The sequence below is a fragment of the Nelusetta ayraudi genome, unplaced genomic scaffold (genome assembly GCF_046127955.1).
Source record: "Nelusetta ayraudi isolate G7.1 ecotype Tasmania unplaced genomic scaffold, CSIRO-AGI_Nayr_v1 ptg000084l, whole genome shotgun sequence".
NCBI lineage: Eukaryota > Metazoa > Chordata > Actinopteri > Tetraodontiformes > Monacanthidae > Nelusetta > Nelusetta ayraudi.
Window position 1 is genome coordinate 1265414 of NW_027466134.1, and position 21415 is coordinate 1286828.

Here is a 21415-nt window from a genome sequence, read left to right on the forward strand (position 1 = left end):
AGAGCTTCTTATTATTGCAAAAACTGTTTCCCTGCTTTGTCTTAGATACTACTAATAATATTAGTTCAGAGCTCATAGAGAAAAAAAAAAAACGTTGATTGGTTTCTGATTAATCTCCTCATTATGTTCCCAACTCACTGATCCATAACGTGTTATTATCTCAAAACAGTTTAGGTCAGCAGTGATATAAGATTACACTATTAACTGTCTGTGTGTTGGGGTTGACAGTCAGTAAAATGTGCTGGCGCTGACACGTGAAAAATATATGAAGCCATATGAAATAGGACAAAACTCCCTGTATGTTATCGTTCATAACCTTTCCACTGAATTTAACCAAGGTCCCACTTCTCATTTCCTAGTTGATTTATTATCATTAAGAATGATGGGGTTCTGCTTGGGGCTGAAAATCTAATTTGAAAGGGGCCAGTCTGCCCCAGCTAGACAGGCCTCCGGTTTGAAAATGGCCCTTAATGGGATTCATTATTCATGAATAAATCATAATTCACGAAAATCTGTGACAAGTCCTGAATGGCCTTTACTGAGGTTTATAAAACGACCACAAAAGTGGACCTTTGTGTTCTTCCATTAGCTCGACACATATTACTTCATCCAACCCAAGAAGTAGTTTTGCCTGACGTGGTGTTTCTTATTTATTTTTTTATGCTTACAAAGCTTCATTGTTTCAGACCATTAAAAGTCACTGGTCTGAATAGTACTCCAATACAAAAAAGACCTAATTCCTACAAAACAACATGTAAATAGTTCATCCGAAGTATTTGCAGATTGTGCCTCTTTTTGGTCCTCTTTCTATTAACGCCAACCTAAGCAGAGGCCCTGGTGCTTTTGATGAAAACATCTTCTTTTTTTTTGGGGGGGGGGGGGGGGGGGGGGGGGAACAACAACAACATTCATATGAAAGGTGAACCCACAGCCAAGAAAAATATTCCAAACATCCGAGCAGCAAACACGAGGAGAAGGTGAGGCAGGACAGGAGAGGGAGGGGTGGGAGCAGAGCAAGGCAAGGTGTGTGTGTGTGTGTGTGTGTGTGTGTGGGAGGGAGAGAGAGAGAGAGAGAGAGAGAGAGAGAGAGAGAGAGAGAGGACGGGAGGGGGGAGAGACAGAGAGGGAGGGGGTGAGTGAGCGTAGGCTGTGTTGATCGCTCAGCAGCGAGAGGCGACAGAGCGGAGGGTGACAGCGGAGAATGGAGAGGATCCCGTCCGCCCGGCGAGCTTTGACGGCGGCGAGCGAGGACCGAGGAGTCGCTCCCTTCCCTCTGGAGCCCGCGTGTTGAAAGAAACCGAGAAGGAGCTAACGGGGAGGGCGGGAAGAGGGAAGGGAGGGGGGGCAAAGGAAAGGAATGGCTGATCCTCTGCGGAGGACTTTACTAGCGAAACTCCGAGGGAAGAAACCCAAGAAAGGAGCGACGATCGGCGGGGGATACGGCTCCGCTGCCGCTGCCGCGGCGGCAAACGAGGGCCGAGAAGGTAACGAAAAAGTTTCGCAGATGCAGCAGCAGCAGCAGCAGCAGCGCGACTCGGGCGAGACTCGGCCGGCAGCGACGCGCACGGGTCTGGATTGCACCGCGGGGAGAATGAGCACGTACGAGAATTGCGACGACGGGCCGGCGGCGGTGCGAAGCGGCGGGGAGGTCGCGATAGAGTTGCGGGAGAGTCGCTCGGCGGAGTCGGCCGGCACACGTCCGCAGGAGCGGTGCGGCGGGGGCAGGGTTCGGGTTAATGAGGACCCCCCGGGGGTGTCTCTTCAAAGGGTCGCGCAGACCGGGGAGGGCGAGCCGGCCCACCGGGGGCACCGCTCAGGCGCCCAAAAAATCGCATCATCCGGACCGCGTGTCCCCGGGAAGCACTTCGTCTCGGTGCCGCGGCAGCGCAGCGCCGGGGACTCGATCGGGTTCGGGGACAATTCCAATCATCCCGTGTTCCGAGCGCACACCGGCGAGGTAGAATCGAGTCGGGCGGTTAGTACCTCAGACAGGGATATGACAGAGCCCGGGGTCAGAGGGCACTCCCGGCACATGGCTGTGAAGGGACACAACGCCAACTGGAGTTTTGACAACCGAGCCACCGAGCCAGCCAGCTCCAGCGATCCGCACAGTGCTCTCGGGAACTTGGAGGAAAACATTTTAATCAGAAACGTGGAGAGCTACAGGCCCGGATCCGATGGGGAGACGAAAGGGACCGTCGGCACGCTGCAGAGCCCTACGTTTTTCCCCACGCAGTTAGAAATATGTGATATCCACACGGCATCGACAGGGGATTCGCTCAGATACACCTTAGACAGCGAGGATGACGACTATTACGATAACGAAATCCTGCCTTTTTACGAAACCATAAGGCTAAAAAGCGACAGGGCGGAGGTCGCACAGGTACCCCTGTCTGACCAGGAGAAAGGTGATGACGGCAACATGGCCCAGGAAACAGACAGGCTGAGGAACCAGCTGAAAGAGGCTTATTACCTGCTGATTAATGCCATGAATGATATCAACCTGGATCTACAGCAGATCAGCGGCGGTATGAGTGAACAACAAGCAGTATCTTCCTGCAGCAGCCGCTCCAGGGACAGCCTGTGCTCCAGGTTGTCGGGCAGAAACATGGACAGCGACTCCTGGTCGTCGGGAGGCGACCGCAGCCCTCAACAGGTGTCCGACACCGACTCGCTCTTGCTTTGCCTGAGCGGGAGTCATGGGTCCGACTTCAAATGTTTGAAAAGTAAGAGCACGGAGGACCTGCGTTCGTCCGAGAAAAGACCCACCTTGCCGCGCTCTGCCAGCGACGGAGCCATCGGGTGTTTAGTTGAGACCTCGCTTAGCGTCGAGGTCCCAAGGGAGCAGGGTCCAAGCAGAGCGGCGGAGTCAAAGGACTCCCCGGGACAGCTCCATGATGCAGCTGGGGGCGATGAAGGCCACGGTATCGGGGAGCTGGACGAAAGCAGCAGCTCGGTCGACAGTCTCACAGGTTCGTCTGATGGCAATGCCGAGGAGCTGCAGCCGTCGCAGGGCCAAGAGGACGAGAAGGAACTGGCCGAGATCCGGGCGGAGAGGTCCGACTCTGTCAGCAAGGGCCACGGCGTGACTGTCAACAAGATGCAAGAGTGGATGCACAGGGGGCGCTTGTTGTCCACAGAAATGAAGCAGCGCATCGAGGGTTCGCCCTCACCTCGCACTGGGGCCCAGTGCCAAGACCCTTTGTCTCCCCCGGCCACCCCGGTCGGGTGCAAGGCGCCCGTCCAGGCCTACAGCAGGGGTGTCAGGTGCGTCAAAGCCAAGTGTCCCACGGTCAAGTCCCCGCAGCGTCTGAAGCCAGGTAGGAAGGCCACGACACAGAGTCGACCTCGAATCCCGCGGAACCTCTAAAAATCAGAGAGCTCTCATCACCTCCTTCTCACAGCCTTGATCATTGTCATCCTCCTCCACTCCGTAGTAAACACTGTCTGGTGGCGGTCCAACCCCTGCACTCCTGCTGCTCCCCTCCGGCTTGCCAAGCCAAGGGACGAGACACCTCAGACCTCTTTGCTTTCCCCTTCTTAAGACTCTAACCGGTGGCGGTGTCTATCCTTCACACTAATTTAGGCGCATTTTATTTTTATTTTTTTTAACTCCGAATTAATCGCACATCACGCCGTAGGTCGGATCACTCACAGATTAGTTCAGTAACAACTAACTCACTCCCTCTTTTGGTGTGCCGTGCCGGTTTTCTCCGTGGTGCTGGTGGCGGGGTTCGTTCTGTTTGTTTGTTTTTCAAATGACTGTCAGAAATGAAGCAAAACAGATTATTATTAATTGTATTTTTTCCCCCCAAATTGCCTTTGGTTGATGATGCGGTGCCAAAAGCAAGACAATATCTGTATCAAGAAACCACAGACACAAACGAGTGCCATGAGTTATCATGTTTGTTGGGCAAGATGCTATGTGGGTTTTTAAATTGGATTCATCTTGATGTGACTGCAAACACAACAGAAGGCAGTCTTCTTTTAATGGAGACGGATGGCCACAAGCTGCACACCTTCTCAGCTCTTTTATTTCTACTGATACTTTTGCACCACAGGCACTAGCCAGTGCTATATTTGCACATAGTTTGAATGTGACCAAAACCACAGCGTTACTACGCTGGAGATGTTTGCCGCTCGTGAGTTACGTTTTAGCCCTTGGTCTGTGTGCAAACAAGGCAGTTAGCCAGCTCATTCATCGGACTGGAAGAACGATGCGTGTTGTGTGTGTGTGTGTGTGTGTGTGTGTGCTTTTTATGGACCGGCTACAAATCACCATCTCGTTACGCTACCACTCCTAGTTATGTGTTGCACGCGTATTCATTTCCTGGGTGCCTGCCTGAGTGTGTGCCTCTGAGCGTGTGTGATGTTCTGACAGTGTTTTCTGGGGAAAACAGATGACCTGCCATGTACGCGGGCTGTTGTTGACTGCCAACTCGCTGCTTTGCGCTAGAAATAGAGCGTGGTCTCCAAAGGCTGCCCAGGGTAAGGCCCCCCCGTGTTTGACTTCCAGCTGCAGCTGCCTCAACGCTGCTCCATGTCATGTTCTGTCGTCTTTCCTTCTTTTTTTTTTATCAAGTCACCCCATGTTTTTGCCTGTCTAGTTCTTGATTTTTCTCGGTTTTAGTCAGTCCCCCCCACTTCCCTGTCGCCACTGAACTTTTCCACAGCTGTGGCCAGAGGAATCCAAAGCAGGAGCAGCCACTGCATTTATTCTGTGTGTGTGTGTGTGTGTGTGTGTGTGTGTGTGTGCGCGTGTGTTTAGTAGGGGGTGGGGTGCTGAGGGCTGTCATGTTGCCTTCCTCCCCTGTCGTTTGCTCTGGATAGCTCCATGGTAACTTGCATTTTAAAGAGACTTTGGATTGAATTTTTAGGATGCCATTGCCGTTGTTTAACATGTTTGAGTTGTGACACTTAATTCCTCCCCATCCATGAACAAAATGAAGGGCAATTGAGTGTTTATTAAGGTCAGGGCAGGGCTTATCTTCCCCCTGTGGGCCTCTCAGCACCTCACAATGAGCCATTAAAAAAAGAAAATAGAAATGCTCAAACTCTGAAAAGCACCAGTGTCTTGCTTTTCTTGGCATTTTGTTTTGGGATTCATTATGATTGATGCAAATAGCTATTTTATTTAAATGGTCATATCTCGCCTCCTCAGTGTTGCTTAGAAATCAAGAGCACAATTAAATTATTATGGGGAATGTTTGCATAATCAAACTGTTTTTAATTTACCATGTTTTCAATTTGTTTCTACAATTGTAGACAAGTAATCAGGTCACTCTTCACCCACAGCTGAGTGTGTCACTTTCTGGACTGCAGAAAATGTGCCAATTCTATTGTAAAGCTAGATTGTTTATTCAATGACACACTTTGAACTTGCTTGTCCAATTATTACAGTCCATGTAATGTTATGGTCCAATTTAAAATGTATACGTTATTGAGCTATCCAAACTCGGACATCAGACATTTATTCGCGAAGACATCCATGGTTGATCTCAGTGATTTCACAAGATATTTTCAAAACGTTGTCAGTTTGATTAGCCTCCATTTAAAATTTGATAGGAGGCCAATTTGGAGGGCTAAGTGCAAACAAGCCCCTGATTCCGAGAAGAATCAGCCGACTCTGAAGTTGAATCCAAGTGTAAATGAAGGAACCAGGCCAAGAGGCAAAGCATCTTTATATTTGCATTTGGAAGATTTATAGTTTTGTTGTGACTTGGCAGTAGATAGGTTTGCCGGGGGCGGCCAACATCTAAGCTCCATGTTATGGCCAGACCTGAACATGGAACTTTGCCCATCAAACTAAATGAGTCACAGACTACACAACCAGATGAAGAGGAAGTGACCTAACTTCAGTTCTGAGGCTATAAAACAACCATTTACTTTTGAGAAAATCTGACACGACTATTTAATATTAATGGAATTTGGGTGCCCATTTTCACTCTTGAAGTAGTCCTGAAGTCCTGCATGTCTTGCATGGAGAAGCAGCTCATCTAAATACGGTGGCAAAATAGACCCAGTTATTGTGCTGGCCAAATGCTGTGCTATGTTGCCCTAAAATTTCAACTGCACTAACCCAAGATTATATGGTGAGTTGACGAGCGTGCAGGTGTCATGTAATCCCACCTGTCAGTGCTGTAAAGTCAGAACGACATGGCATTTGGTTTCAAGCGTTGTGCCAAAAGACTTGTTAGTGGATTTTCTTTCTCATGCAGGCCATACGCATATGTCTTGTCTGGCGCGTCTGCACCTAGACAGATTTATGGAGGATGGTAGCGCAAAGGACATATCGGGTGATGCAAGGGAAACTTGAGGCACTGGGGTTTGTATCCCCCCACCCCCGGTTTCATGAATCACATGAAAGCATCTGCAAAGACTTTTTTGGATATTATTATCTGATCCTTCCATACAAACAATTGCGTGCTTTTGGGATTCACTTTACTTACTTTAAGTGCTAATTATGTTACACGGAGAGAGTAAATCCCGCCGCAGTGGTCCTGCCACTGTTTTAAATAGACAGACTGTCAGACAAGACAGAAGGAGCTCTGAAAGGGGTTGCAACATTGAAAAGAATTTGGGTTTCAAGCCAATGTATTGAGGAGGATTCGGCATTACCGCGAGCAGGCTGCGCTGCCAAGATGCCTCAACAGGACGCGAGTATTGACATGTGATGCAACCCTGGGCGACCCGAGCCAAGCGTTGGTGTATAGAGAAAAAAAAAAAAATCTACACAGAGAATCCTTATTTACATATGAATGAGCATCAAGGAGAATGTATGGCACTTAGCAAGAGATTCCTCCCGAAGGTTTGGTGGGTGGGGGGGCGGTCGGAGGGGGTGAAGATCTGTACTCAAAACAAAGTGCTGTCTGTGGAGGAGAAGAAACTAGCTGGTGGTGTGTTTTGCACTTGTCAATAGAACAGCCTTCACCACGTAAAAAGGAATTCAGAAAGAAAGGTCTATGGGAAAGTGGATGAACGGTCAGAACGGAGTGAGGAGGAATCAGCCGTTTAAAAAGTTTTGGACAATAAGAATCAGATTTACTGTCAGGCTCATGTGGCACAAACCACACTAGCCAAACCGGGAAATTTGTTCTTTCTGTTTTCCATCTTTTTCCCCCCAGTTTTTTTCAAAACTGGAAGAAACCCAATCTGCCTCTCCTTCTTGTTTGGTCACTTCAGTTTTTGCACACTGCTTTCAACCTTGTCCTCTTGGTACTAATCATCTGATAGTTCGGTAAAGATGATACGAGTTTCTATCTGTTAGACACAACTATGATCAGGGTGGGTCTGTTTTGCTTTGGATTTTGATAGGAATAGTTCATCATTACTGACAATAGTAATAGTGCTTGATATCAGCCCTAGCCTAGCTTTTGTTGTTTGTGTTGTTGGCTGAGAGAAGATTTTAGAAGATATCTCCACTGTTGTTAACGTTGTTCCGCAACCAGTTCCAATTAATGTGGGCCATCTTAGATTGTATCCAGGGGTAAGTAAGGATCCTCAGAGTTTCTGAGCTGCAATTCCTAGCTTGAAGGCTGCTTCTGGTAAAACAAGCTGACTGAAAACCTGGAAATGCAGACTTCTGAGTTCCAATGGAACCTCCTTATGTCCTTATTTTTTATTACTCCACTGAGTACCATTCCGTACACTGTTCTCCTCGCTGCTCACATATCCTGATCGAAAGGTTAGTTTCAGAGCAGCACAGTCAAACATTTCGACGTGTGTTTTTTATCAAGCTGAATGCTCTGCAGCATTAAAAAACAGTAGTATTAAAAGCAGCTTTTCCTTGGCCCTCAAAGGGAAAAATGATGGAATGCTGATGTGGTGAAGGAGCAGGAGTGTTTTAGGAACGGTTGGGTTTCTCATGGAAAAACTATTCCATGGACTAAATAGTTGAAATGTCCCTGGACGAGCCCAGGCTGTGTCCTGTGCTAGGTTTGTGTTCCTTGCTCATGTCGGAGTACGACAGTGGAGGGAGACGGCGGGCCTGTAAATCTGGAATCGTGGTCTGGAATGTTGCTCGTGTCAGAACACGCTCCCTCTTCCAGCTATGTAAGACCCCTTTAAAGTAGATGGCATGCTGACAACAACTTCACGCACAGCCCTCTCACCTCTCCTCATTGTTACCAGAGTTCTGCTCGTTTACAGTCTAATAGTCTTTTTTTCCCCTGCATCTCATGTTCCAAGAAACATCTGCATCGGTACTTTTTAAGGTAGCTGACGCTATAAAGTGATCAAATAGTCCGATAGTGTTATTGTAATTTGCCACACTATAGATAATGTCCTTTCATGGTCCCACTGGAATAAAGTACAGGTTCACTCAGCAACTCTGACTTGGCTGAAGCTATTGAGCCACTGGGGCCCTCAAACACAGCACCAGCCCTAATCCAGGCTAAAGCAAACACACTGCTCTCAGGTCACACACATGCTTCTGACAGGAAACCCTCCTTAGCTAAAAATTCATCCCAAAGTAGGAAATACTCCCAAGATTTGCCCCGCCGTATCCAGGCAGCATGGTGGTCCATCTAAATTAAAATGAAATGAATGGCAGAAGGGGTTCAGATGGCTGGTGTTATTGTAGTTCAAGATGCTTAAGGGTTTTTTTTGGGGGGGGGAGTGGGATGGGGCGCAGGGAGGGCAGATTAGGAATGCCTCTGAAATGGCCTCTGTTCCTGCCACCGAAAGCTGTTTTAGATACTCGGTGGCGCCTTATATAATCAGCTGGAACATGGATGGATTGTGCTTGTCATAGTTCTCAAGAGGGGGGAAAAGGTGACCGCAGTTGTTGAGAAACAGTTAAACGGACTAAAAGTTGGCCGCAAAGGCACATTTGGTTGACTTTTATTTACAGTCATCTGATACTTTTATTAAAAAATGAAAAAAAAGAAAGAAAAAGAATTCCTGAGAAAAGTCAATCCGGGATGAAGTTATTTGCTTAAGATTGTCAATAAAAGCAACACAAAAAACACAAACATCTACTCAGAAGATATTATGTAATTTGATTTTTTTTTCTTTTGTTTTTTTAGAAATATGTCTTGATTTCCTGTCCTTGACAGATTAATAATACGACAGTCAATCATTTTGAGGTTGGTGTGTTTTGATCCAGTCACACACGGCTACGGCAACAGGGTTACACAGGCACATACTGTACCGGATTCCCCCGTGTTGGATTGGGATTTTGGTTGAGAGAAAATATCCCCTGGGTATATAATTTGGTGGATGTTACCCTGGCATGTGTAAAAATGCATTTCCTTGAGGGAAGGACAAGTTGTCATTATACTATGTGGAGGGGCTTGTCTGGGAGCTGCCAAGCATCAAAACATTTCTTTTTTTTTTTTTACACCAGCATGCTGTACATGTTGCAGCAGGACCATGGTTCCCCCAGTAACACACACTCACACACACACACACACACACACACACACGCACACACAACGTCGTCACTTTGATTTTGTTTTTTTCTCACCAGCTGCTTTGGCTTCTTCATTAAATAATAACTAAATAATAAAAGCTTGTCAGATGCTTTGTTAAATGACTTATTTTTTGTTTGTTTGTTTTTTAAAAAAAAGTAATTTTCATATCATTCCAGAGAAAGAAAAAACATAACTTCAGTGGCACACTTGCCTTGGCTCTTTTTTCTGTTCTTTTTTTTTACTTGACTTTGGCCCATCAAAGAACCACAACACTATATTTGCCCCTTTTCCAAAACACACATTGCCACCAGCTGCACTTATTGTACCCTCCTTTCACACACACACACACACTCTCTCTCTCTCTCCCTCTCTCTCTCCTCTATTTTAACAGCTGTAGTGCTGATGGTTTCTCACTCTTCTTCCTGAGTTACCAATGTGCAAGATATGCACGCTAAACCCTTCCATCTCCATGGGCTGTGCAAAAAATCTGAACCGTCATATTGCTTCACTGAGGAAAAAAGTGTGGGGACTTTTCCAAAGGACGGCAGTGGTTTTATTGAGAGTTTTTGGCCACGAAAACAACTTCACAAGGGTTCACACACAAGTTTGAAAACAACATATCAGTTGAAAGACTTCAAAGGGAAGACATGAGGATAAAATGAGACGCATGAGAATATGAAACCTTAGTGCACCGCTTTCCTACTTGTGGTTTCTTGATACAGATGTTTTCTTCGCGAAGCAGTGAAGCCAGGGGTCTTTGACTTCCTGCCCAAAAATACAGATCATCAACATATTGATAAATGCTTCTTTTGGTTCCAGTAGAAACTTAAAATATTCGACGCACCTCTTACCTTCATTGTCTCCCCCATCACTCCGTCAGCTATCATTGAGAATGTCCAAACTGCCAATGGCTGGGAGGTGGGCCAGACCATCGAGCCTCCGACATGGCGACCGCCTCCCACAACCATCACGGTCTCCAAGAAGCGCAACTGGTTGCAGCAGAGCACCCTGGGGAGGACCCAGTGTACAAAGGATGAGCTGCAAGCAACACCTGGCGCCGAGGAGGAGGGCGCCCCTCAGCCGCCACCGTCTCCCAGTCCTTCTCCCGACGCAATAAGACTCCAAGCGGGAGTTCCGTCACGGCCCGCACGCATGCACCTGCCTCAGGTCAGCAAGACTGGTTAAAAAAAACTCTAGAGTGGTTGTCTTGTGGAAAAAACTGCTGTACTTGCTAAAACTATCAACTCTACGATTAACAGTGTTGTGAACGAGGCAATAATGAAGCAGCTAGTTGAGCAAAGCTGGCACTGAAGCCACCTATACAGCAGGGAAAAACGCAAGTTGTTGTTGTAGTTGAAAAAGAAAGGGTTTGACAATACTTAGTCAATCAATGCAAGTGATCATTTTAAATAGACGAAACAAAAAACGCAACACGTCTAAGATTGTTAGAGCCGCTAATACCGTTAGCTGTGCCTGCTATGTGGATGCTAATGGTCTATCTGAACATACAGACGGCACGTTGGTCTTACCACCATTTGAAGGAAGTAATTGAGATGTAGTTCTTCTACATTTGGGGATTCTTCAAGCTTAAGTCAAGGCACCAGGCTGACTTCCGTCTTTTCCTGAGTGAATGCCCTTGTCTTGACTCAGGCTAACGTCAGCCAGATGTCTGCACAGCTTCGGAACATGGACCCCACTGAAGAAAACGACGCAGACGATGAAGGCGAGATCTGGTACAACCCCATCCCTGAGGATGAGGAGCAGGAGATCTCTCGCCTCCCCTCCATTAGACTGCAGGCTGCCCCTGGAGCTGAGCCCCAGAGGAGGCCCAGCAGGGGCTGGGAGGCAGGTCACGGAGGTAGCCGTAACGCGGGGGGCTGCGCCAACACGGGGGGCTGCGCCAACACGGGGCTAGAGGTACCTGGGGACGGCCCTTGTGGAAATTCAGGAGATGGAGGTCAGGGGAACGCTGTTCTTCTGTCAGAGGTGCTGCATCTGCACAGGCGGATGCTAGCGAGCAGAACTTTGGACGAAGGAGGGTCCTCCACCATCAGAGCCACAGGTAAGGCAGAACAAACTCAGTTTATTTATTTATTTTTTTTTATCCTTTTCACTTGTCTTTGATTACTTCATTTCAAACAGTTCTCTAAAATGATTTAGTGACAGTGCACAAGTCATTTGTATCATATCTTCCTTTTAATGCCACTAGATTTCTGTCAGTGTTTCACATTAGGCCTGTAAACCAACCACTAATGACTACAAGACATTTAAGCATTAAACTTTGTTGCCTATAAAACTTTATCTTAAAAGTCAGTGAAGCCAAAGTTGTATTTTATGATGTTTGGTCTTTGCGTAATAGGAGCAAAAGTAGATGTTTAATGGTACTGGAATAGAACAGTTCACCCTTTTAGGTAAACTTGACTGTAGTCAACTGTGGTTCCTCAGAGGAAAAAATTCTCAAGTGAATCGTGGCTCACACGCATTGGAGTGGAGCGCTTTGTCATTTCCGTCAGTCAGACCTCAGCTGAATAAATTTCCTCTCATTAAAACTGCATTCATCAAGTCAGTGCACGTCAAAATGATGATGAACGACAGCCTAACAAATAACCAGTGCGCTCCCCATGCGCGTCTGTATTTACTGTGGTCTGCAAGCGATGGCAAAGTGATGACAGCCAGCGCACGGCTGCCTGACTCTTAATAAGCTGGGCCTATTTTCTCTCCCTCTCTCTCTGTCTCTCACTCCCGCTGACTTCCGACTTTTTGTTCTCCCTAATGTGGGAGCACGGGAGCTCCAGCCAATCAACACGTCTCGGGCTGAGACTATAATTACAACTTCTGACGCCGCTTCTCTGTGGCACGCAACAGCCGTTTTCAAGTCGTCGGGGGGCGGGGGGGGGGGAGTTGTTTGGGTACGCAGAGAGAAACTTAATAACAAGCTCGGAGATGTTTGCAGCAGGTATTAGATTTTGGGAGACAATAACCAAAAAAACTGAAAAACACAACAGTTTCATTCAAGGAGATGGAGTTCTGTGTTGGTTTAGCGGAGTGGAGGATCTAATCGCACCGAGGTGTTGCGTCTGTCCTCTTGAAGGACACTGGTTCACTCGGCCGCCGACCGAGTTCTTGATCCGACTTCCTGATCTTGCATCGAACCCCTGGCCGTGTCTCTGGCATCACGAGTGGCTCAGCCAAAACTCTCTGTCCTCAGAGTCTCTCCCAGAAGGATTAGGATTAAACCGGTCCTAAATGAGCCTCGCCGTACCGGTCCAGGAAAGGCACTAATCGTGGCACACTGAGCCAATTAAATTTAGGCTTTTTTTCCTGCCTGCACCTCTTTCAGATGTCCGACCTATTTTGCAGCCGTTGCGCGAAATTCCCTGATGTCACTGGACCCCCCCCCCCTTTTTTTTTTTAAGCTGCTAAGCAGGAATGAAGCCCTACTGGAGGCTGAAGGTGCTTATACGGCAGTTTTTAATGGGGGGAACAATGTCGGCTAGTTGGCCTCTTTCCAAAGTACTCAGTTTCCCATCAGTGCATTGGCAATCAAAGAGCAAAGCCTCATTTTCACGCAGTAACAAGATTGTGTTCAAAAATAGTACTTAGCAGCAGGCCTTTCGGTTCCCCCGATGCTACTACTGAGCTGCTGTCCGAAGGACAAAAAAAAGTACCGTTACTTTTTTTTAAAAAACATTTTATTAGTTTTCTTTGTCCCCACGCCTTGCACAACCACCCAACTCCTCCCCTCCACACACTGCCTGTTGACTCGGCCACAGATTGATTCATGTGGGCTTGGCGACACACCACTCCGAAGCATTAAGGAGCGACAAGCACCGCCGTGTGTCAACAAAGAGAAAACATTCATTACTCGATGTCGACTTGCGTGTGCGACGCGAATCCAGCGGGCAACGTGGTTTTAAATTAGAAGGGATGTTTGGAAGGCTGTTCAACCAGAAGCAGTGAAGAGGCCTGGATTCAAGGTGGACATGAGTCAGCACTTTTCTGCATATTTTCTTCCCCTTTGTCATTGATTGCATTTCACAACAGTTTTTTTTTTAATTTTTAAATACATATACATTGTTGTGAGTATACTGACCACATCTTGTAGTATATAGTTAGTATACTATACATATAATTTATAGCATAGATAGATAGATAGATACATAGATAGATAGATAGAATATGTATATACATATATTTATGTTTTTGATTATACCGTTCCTGCCTTTTACAGCTCTCACCACTTTTAAAGCGGTTGAAGTAGCTGTTTGCAATCGTTTGAAGTCTTTATTTTCCTTGTGCTGTACAGGGACAGTAAAACATGGCCTCATGTTTTCTCATGTGGGTCTCCATTTGTTCCAAGCTGCAAGAAAATTGAAGTTCATTGCAAAAATATGCCATTTCCCCTTTTTTGCCATAAGCAAAAAATAAAATATAATAAGAAGGTATACAACGATAAGGAATATGACAAGGCAGTTGAGTTTTATGGTTAATCATCATGTATGTTTTGAAAAATAGGAGAAAACAATAGTTGCATCTACTACTGACTTTGCTGCGTAATTGTGTGTGTGTGTGTGTGTGTGTGTGTGTGTGTGTGTGTGTGTGTGTGTGTGTGTGTGTGTGTGTGTGTGTGTGTGTGTGTGTGTGTGTGTGTGTGTTTGTTTAGAATGCCAAATTGAAGGTTGGACCAACACTTTTTGTAAATATAACAGCACCTCCCTGAAAATAATTGTGTTTTACTACGAGAAGTGCAACCACCATGTTGAAGTGGGTGGCGTTCTCTATTCCACGAACACTGTCAAAGGCCCCTGACACTCCCAGAGTGTGACAGGCCTCTTTGATTGAGCACCAATAAGAGCGCATGGTGAATTAATGAAGCCGTGCAGATGTAGATGACTCTTTGCAGCTTTAGTTTTGCTCTGTCCGGCTGGCTGGTTCCTTTCCCCTCAGCACCGGATGCACTCCAGACTCCTCTCGTGCTGCTATTGACTGACTTTTTGTCCATCTGAATGCACTTTTTGTATGGAGAATAATGATTGATGGACTTTAGGGAAGGGGAGCGTGGTGTGTTCCCAATCTCTTGTTCCTTTTAGCACCTATTTTGGGGATTCTGACTTGGCCGGCACTCAGAATGGGATCAGGGCTATTTCTGGGGCCGGCCACTGCGTTTGAGATTTGCCCCCAGCTGATAAAGTTACATGAGAGTTCAGGCCTGTGAGGCGAAACCTGCGTCTAATCCTGGCTCACTGTTTTGCGGAGTTGGGTTGGGAGGAAGTCAACAAGTAAAGGCTGCAGTTCAACATTGAAGCGAGAGTCTTTAGCTTGGCGCGAGATGTGACGCTCAGCTCGCAAAGTTTTCCTAGTCTGTTCTTCATTTCATCCGAACGGCAGCTGCAGAGAACAGACCTACCCTTTGAGTTGGGGTGTAGGAACCACTTCTGTACTTCCAAATGCAACAAAAAACTATATGTATATATATACATATATATATATATATATTTATATATATGTATACATATATATATATATGTATATATATATATATATATATATATGTATATATATATATATATATGTATATATATATATATATATATATATGTATATATATATATATATATATATGTATATATATATATATATATATATATATATGTATATATATATATATATATATATGTATATATATATATATATATATATGTATATATATATATATATATATATATATGTATATATATATATATATATATATATATGTATATATATATATATATATATATATATATATATATATGTATATATATATATATATATATATATGTATATATATATTATATTATTTTTTTTTAGACCCTTATCCTGCACTTCTCCTTATCATTGAAAATGTAAATTGAACAGCTAAGTTCCACGACTGCAAACAATGACTGACATTATCAGTTCCTCGGTTCTATACTTGTTTTGTCTCTGCTGGCAGTTTGAATTCAAAGAGTGTTCAGTCTGCAGGAGTTCAGTTCGAACCTGTATTTTAAACAGAATTCCAATTGCAAATAAGATGTGAGGGATTTGGAATTGGCAGTAGCATGCACATTAACTGGCCCAACCAAAACTTGGTGGACACTTCTTTTCACCCTTGTTGCATGTTTTTGATGAAGTTGGACTCGAGACTCCTTTGGTAGAATTCTTTAAACAGTTACATTTAACAATGAGGATTCTAAAAAAAAAAAAAATCACAAAGTTAGCACAATATCTTTGTGCACCTTGGATTTTCCAGTCTTTAACAGGTAATATATTGACATGCACAGATAGGCAAGGGTTACCTTCAAGAGGATATTTATGGAGACTATCTGTATCCTATTATACAGGTATGGTAGTTGAAAGGGAACTGATTTATGGACCAAAGTGTGTCCACCTTTGGCGCAGAGGCACCAACAGACTCTTTCTGGCTGCCTGCTGGCATTTTCTTCAGTTGACTAATTTAGCTACCTTCAACCAGACAGCTTTTCTCCTTGCTTCAAGTTAAACCACGACTTTTTCTGTCGATACAAAATGCAAACAACATTTGTGCATTGAAATCAAGAAAGAGCAGGTGGAGGCAGAGTTGGGGGTTGCAGAGATTCAAATGCTGAGCTTCATTTAGGATTGGGAGTGACCAGAAATGAGGACAAAACCTGAAAGGAGCAGCTGGAATCAGAAGATTGGAAAGAACTAAACCATTTCAGAACAAACCTTGGAAGGTTTGAAGGCACCCCAGACTTCCTTGGAACTTAATTTCACGAGCTAACACTCCCCCCTCCCCCCCCCCCCCCCCCCCTCAGTTTCCAGGTATAATAACGAACCGCTCTGCTCTCCTCATGGGGCTGTTGTTTGGACACTGGCCGTGCCGGCAGGCCTCTCCGGAATTAGCCGCCGCTCCGTCCGTCGGCTGAGTTACTGCAGAGCAGGAATGCGGTGCGGTGGTGGGCGAGCGAGGCTCCACGAGGGCCGCTTTGGCAGGGGGCCATGTTGTGCTAGTGAGAAGGGCCCGCATGCTTGGATATATTAGCAGGGGTTTTGTGGCCATTGTGATGAAACGGCCGGGCTCCCGTGGCCCCTGAAAGGCCTTCCAGCGCTGAATGATTTAGGGGCTGAAAAGGGAGGAAGCGGCGCAGAGCCCGGCGGTGGTCACCCGGCGAAGGAGCGGCGGTGACGGGCGCGCCATTGGCTGGTTTGTTTGCACTCCACTCTTGTTTGTCAGCGCACCCCGTTGTTCCTTCTTTTTGTTTTGTTTTTTGTTTTCCCTTTTTCGTGTTCAACGTCGGCGTTTGGCCGACATGCTTGGAGGGATAAACAGGCACCGGAGTCAAAGCGAGTGGTCTTACAGGGGTAATCGGGGACAGGAGATAATTGTCCTGCTTCAAGGCTTATCAGAGTTTGCCCAGCGTCTGGCTCTCTCCTGGTCTGTGTCTCTCTCGCACACACGCGCACAAGCACGTGCACACTTTATTTGATATGAGAGACTTTGTATTTATTAGTCATTGAATTTAACGACTATATTTAAAAGGTCCAGTGTGTCAAATTTGGCTTGATTGATTTATGATTTTTGTATTGGTGAAAGCTTCACATACTGGCCATAAATACATTGATAAAAGCGTGTACTTGCAGTCCTATGCTTCTTCTCACTCCTTTGCAAGTAGGTCACTTGATGGCATTGTTTAATAGCAGTTAAGAAGCATTGTCAAAATTGCATATTCAAAATAAAACAATAATTAAAAAAAAAATAAATAAAATAAAAAAAAAGGAATTTGCTTTAACTTTTCCTCCCCTTAGAACAATTAGGAACAGTTGAGGATATACACAGAGCAAAGGCTGTGTCAAGCCGGCTTCCTTAAATACCAGGCCTTCTTTACGCACTGGACCTTTGAGCTCGTTTTGCACCTCGTTTGGCGATAGAAGACGCTGTAAGTGTGCACGGGACATATTTGTTATTGATGAAGTGGCCCCTCGCTCACAGCCTCCTCCCCCCTGCACCTGTGTGTTGCCAGAACTTCGAAACCACCCCCCCAATCCCCCACCCGTCATAAATTCCCGAGCTTTGTTCAGAGGTGTCAGTGGCCGGGTGCCTGAGGAGGGTGTCAGGGTCACCGAGGCCGTGCGCGCGTCTACGTGTGTGTGTGTGTGTGTGTGTGTTTGTGTGTGTGTGTGTGTGTGTGTGTGTGTGTGTGTGTGTGTGTGTGTGTGTGTGTGCGTGTGTGTGTGAGCGCACATATTTACATGGACTCCCTCTTTGTGCCGCAGTAATACGGTAAGTGCATGTGCGTGATAAAGGGTCGGAGGGGGTGGGGACGGGGAGGGGTGGACACAGTTACACAGCTCAGGTGTCTGCCAGAGATATGCAGACCTTTTGCCCTCTGACCCCAGGGACACGGCCCTGGAGGGTTGGGTGTCGAGCCATCGCCCCTGAACCTCAGCCGCTGTCGGGGGTGTCGGGTTACCTGCCCCGCTCGTGGTCGCGATGCCCAAAGGCCGCGGAGGACGTGGCTGCGTGTGTGGCAGCAATTACACGAAGGGACTACACGGGGGTGGGGGGGTGAGGCGGGTGGTCGTCCTGTCCGAGCTGTGGAATTATGTGGCAGAAGGGAAAGAAATGTTGCAAGGGGCTATTTTAGGTACGCAAGTAGCTTATCGGCCAATCAAACGCGAGCAACTCGGTGCGTTCAGGCACGAAGCCGTGGTGAAGAGAACCTGTTGAGGTTTTAAGCATCGTCGTAATGCGTCGAGGCAAATGCCTTTTTTTATGTCAGGGGTCAGAGGTCAGAATGGGCAGACTGGTTGGAGAAAGCGAAACAAACTCAAATAACCGCCAGTTACATCAGAGTTATTGACAATAGCACAAGGTGTTGCTGACAAAGTGTCCGGCAGGTGCACACCGTCGCACAGATACTCGTGTGGATTTGACAGTGTGCACGGCACATTTACACAACACAGGCTCGAAGTTGCAGCAACACGGCTGAGGCAAAGCCACAACAAAATGTAAAACATGCACAGCAATAAAGAGAGTGTTGCATGCAGACATTGACTGCATGTTGCTGTTTGCCTCACCTCTTGAGCTACAGCATGAAACTGTGCTAAGTTTTAGCAAACTGTGTAAATTTATTGTTGCATTGCAAAATCCAAATGTTTTAAATCCCGTAGCCTTTCTGCATTATGTATTGTCAGACTGATGCATTGTGTATCCTAAACATGAAAATTCAGTTTTTGCCAAATTGAACGTTTGCGCTTTTGAAGGATCAAAGTCAGAGTCGTAAAAGTCAATGTAGCGTCAAAGGGAAAGTAATGATAACATGTAAAGGTTGTTGCATTATGAAATGTTTGTACTGTCTGCAGCCTTGGAACTGGGAAGAAAGCACAGTGTGTGTGTGTGTGTGTGTGTGTGTGTGTGTGTGTGTGTGTGTGTGTGTGTGTGTGTGTGTGTGTGTGTGTGTGTTTGCCTCTGTCTAAATGAGAAAAGGGTTGTCCTGTGTTTTTCCAGAGAAAGCAAAGATGGCACCATCAACTGGACACTAGATTTTTATTGGTCAGTGGCGCACATTTTTTTCTCTCATATTTTCTCCCATCCTAAGATAGCAACGTGCTAAAAGGGCGCCTGACTACACCCAGATTTAAGACTGGCACCTCTGTGGGAGCACCGATGGGTGTAAGCACAGTAAATATGGTGGCTTAACAAGCGTCAAGTGTGGTGTTAAAAAAACCAACAAAAAAAAAACCAAGGTGTGATTCTTGGGCTGTACCGCCTTGGCTTGGCGCCAAGCAGAAGCAGACGTCTTCAAGGTGTTTTTGTCAGTTTGGGGTCATGATTTGTTGGTTTGTAATACGCCTAAATGTGGAAATGTTTTCGGGTTTGAGACAACTCTGCATTAAATGCATTAAATGTGATTTACTGTTGTGTGTTCAGTAGCTTTAAAGTAGTAGCTTTTTTTGTTTATTTGCTTCTATTACTTTAAAGGGGTTCAGAAAGTGTTCTGTAGTCAGTAACTCTTAATGGCACAATCTCCATATCTTGTTTGGCCTTAAGCAACATTGGAATGTAGATTGAGATTGCAGCTCTCATCCATCCAACCCAACTCCGAAAGGCATTGTTTTCATTCGCTCTTAAAATTTCATTGGTTTCTCCAGCCAGTCATGCTTCCTTTATGAATAAAGAAACGGGATGTGTGTGGGCGAGAAGCTGCTCTGGAAAACCGCTGAAGAAGATTCAGGGGAAGATGTAAACAATGGCTGCCGCAACAGAAGCTTGCGTGGAAGCCTACTGGATACTGCAGCAGTTTCATTGTTACTAGATGCCATTTTAATTTCTGTTAAAAGAAGATCAAAATGTCAGAGAAGGCTTTTCTTCGCTTGGTGCTGACTATGGCTAAAGTTCTGCAACATTGCAGTGGATTGGTGGAGCGGATTGGTCGGCGTGCTTGTGATAGACATACATTTTTTTGTATGCTCTTGTCCTCCCTTTACAAATGCTTTCATTCGGCTTTTTACCAGATGGATACGTGAGAGAAATTCAAAAGATTTGGGAAATGTTCCATCTGGTGCTGGGTTAGGGTTCGGGTTGGGGCCGGTGAAGTTCACGCATTTACATGATTTACATTTTCCTATTTGTGTATCAGGTGTGTATTCAGTCGAGAGCAAAGTGTGGAACAGTTTCGTACCTTAACTGGAGTCTTTGTAGGATTTCGGGCGGCAACAGGAGTAAACAGGGAGTAAAACGTGTCATGCACCAAAACCTCGTCGGGGCTGTGTTTGTGTCGACCCCTCCCCAGATGTTTTTCTGAGTTGGCGAGTTTACGTCCAGGCGCCCTCCACCCACAAGCTGTCCCTTCTCAAGAGCGCCTTGTGTGTCTGTTACTGGCAGGAAGCCTTGACGGCGAGTGCTACTCGTCCAGCAGGAAGAGGAGGCTAAACACGGTTCTGGTGAGGAATGTGGGAGAACAGCCGCGTTCATTTGTACATTCACCAGCCAGCTTGCCAGCCTTCCAGTGGGCCATCCAGACCTCTGAGAGCCTGGACAAGGGGCGCCTTTGTCCCCCCATCTGCCGGCTACACCCTGCCCTGCTCCTGCCCCCCGTCTTACCCTTCTCTCCATCCTGTTGCGCCTCCTCTGCCTCGCTCTTTTCACTCGCGGGCCCTCGACCCAGAATAGCACAGCAGGTCCTCTCTGAAAATAGAGCTGGTGATGTTGGCAGGGTCAAGCTCCCTCTCTTCTCTCACATCTACTTGTCTCTCTTTGTTTTTCTCTCCCTTACAGAATCGCTCTTTTGTCGTGGAAAGTAATTAGCTGATGAAAGCCTCTTTTTTTCCAATTTGAAGTGAGACATCCAAATCAATAAAGCTGTTCATTCGCATCCAGAAAAAGCGTCCCGTTTTACTGCTTAGCCCTATTGAGAGGGCCTGCAGAAAGTCCATTTGACATGCTGAGTCTTGTGGACTGACCTTAATCTCTCTTGGACCCATGCAGCAAGTTGTCCCCTCTCTTGTGGTATTTTGCTGAAAAGATTCAGCTCCTTCCTTGATGGAGGTCCAAGAAACTGAGGCCCAGAGACCTGCAAGATGGAAAGGAATTAAAGTGCGAAGTGTGTGATTGTTGTTTGTTTTAACTGAACATAATGTACCCGTTACTGTGATTGCGTAGCCCATTCGTGGCTCCTTTGGACAGGTCCACTGTGTACCTGTCGAATGATACGTGTTATGCAATACTGTTTTTCTCGGGACCATAAAAGACCCTGAACCTTTATGACACAGAAGTTTTGTGCTCTACGTTGCCATTTGATAGATTGTGAAGAGAAAACAAAAATCATAAAAGCGGCAAGTAGTACAACACTGATCGCTGCATTTATAGACGCTTTTTTTGTGGGCTAAGCAAATACAGTTGTGAAGGCTGAACAATGGTAGCAAGTCCAGTGTAAAGCTCTGAACCCTGAGGGATCACAAAAAGTCAAATCCAAATGAACAGTTTTTGGCTTTGACAAATG

At 46.0% G+C, this 21415-nt stretch overlaps 1 protein-coding gene across 2 annotated transcripts in view; it reads left to right on the forward strand.

Annotated features, from left to right (window-relative positions):
* The first annotated feature begins 1153 nt into the window (after window positions 1–1153).
* Window positions 1154–21415, forward strand: part of syde2 (synapse defective 1, Rho GTPase, homolog 2 (C. elegans)) — a 42259-nt gene continuing 21997 nt past the window's right edge. Inside the window, exons 1-3 of one of the 2 annotated variants that reach the window (XM_076045091.1) lie at window positions 1154–3320; window positions 10294–10580; window positions 11064–11475. In XM_076045091.1, coding sequence (XP_075901206.1) covers window positions 1358–3320; window positions 10294–10580; window positions 11064–11475 — 2662 coding nt within the window. In that variant the 5' untranslated portion in view covers window positions 1154–1357. The remainder of the gene's footprint in view (window positions 3321–10293; window positions 10581–11063; window positions 11476–21415) is intronic. The other variant, XM_076045092.1, reaches the window with a different exon arrangement.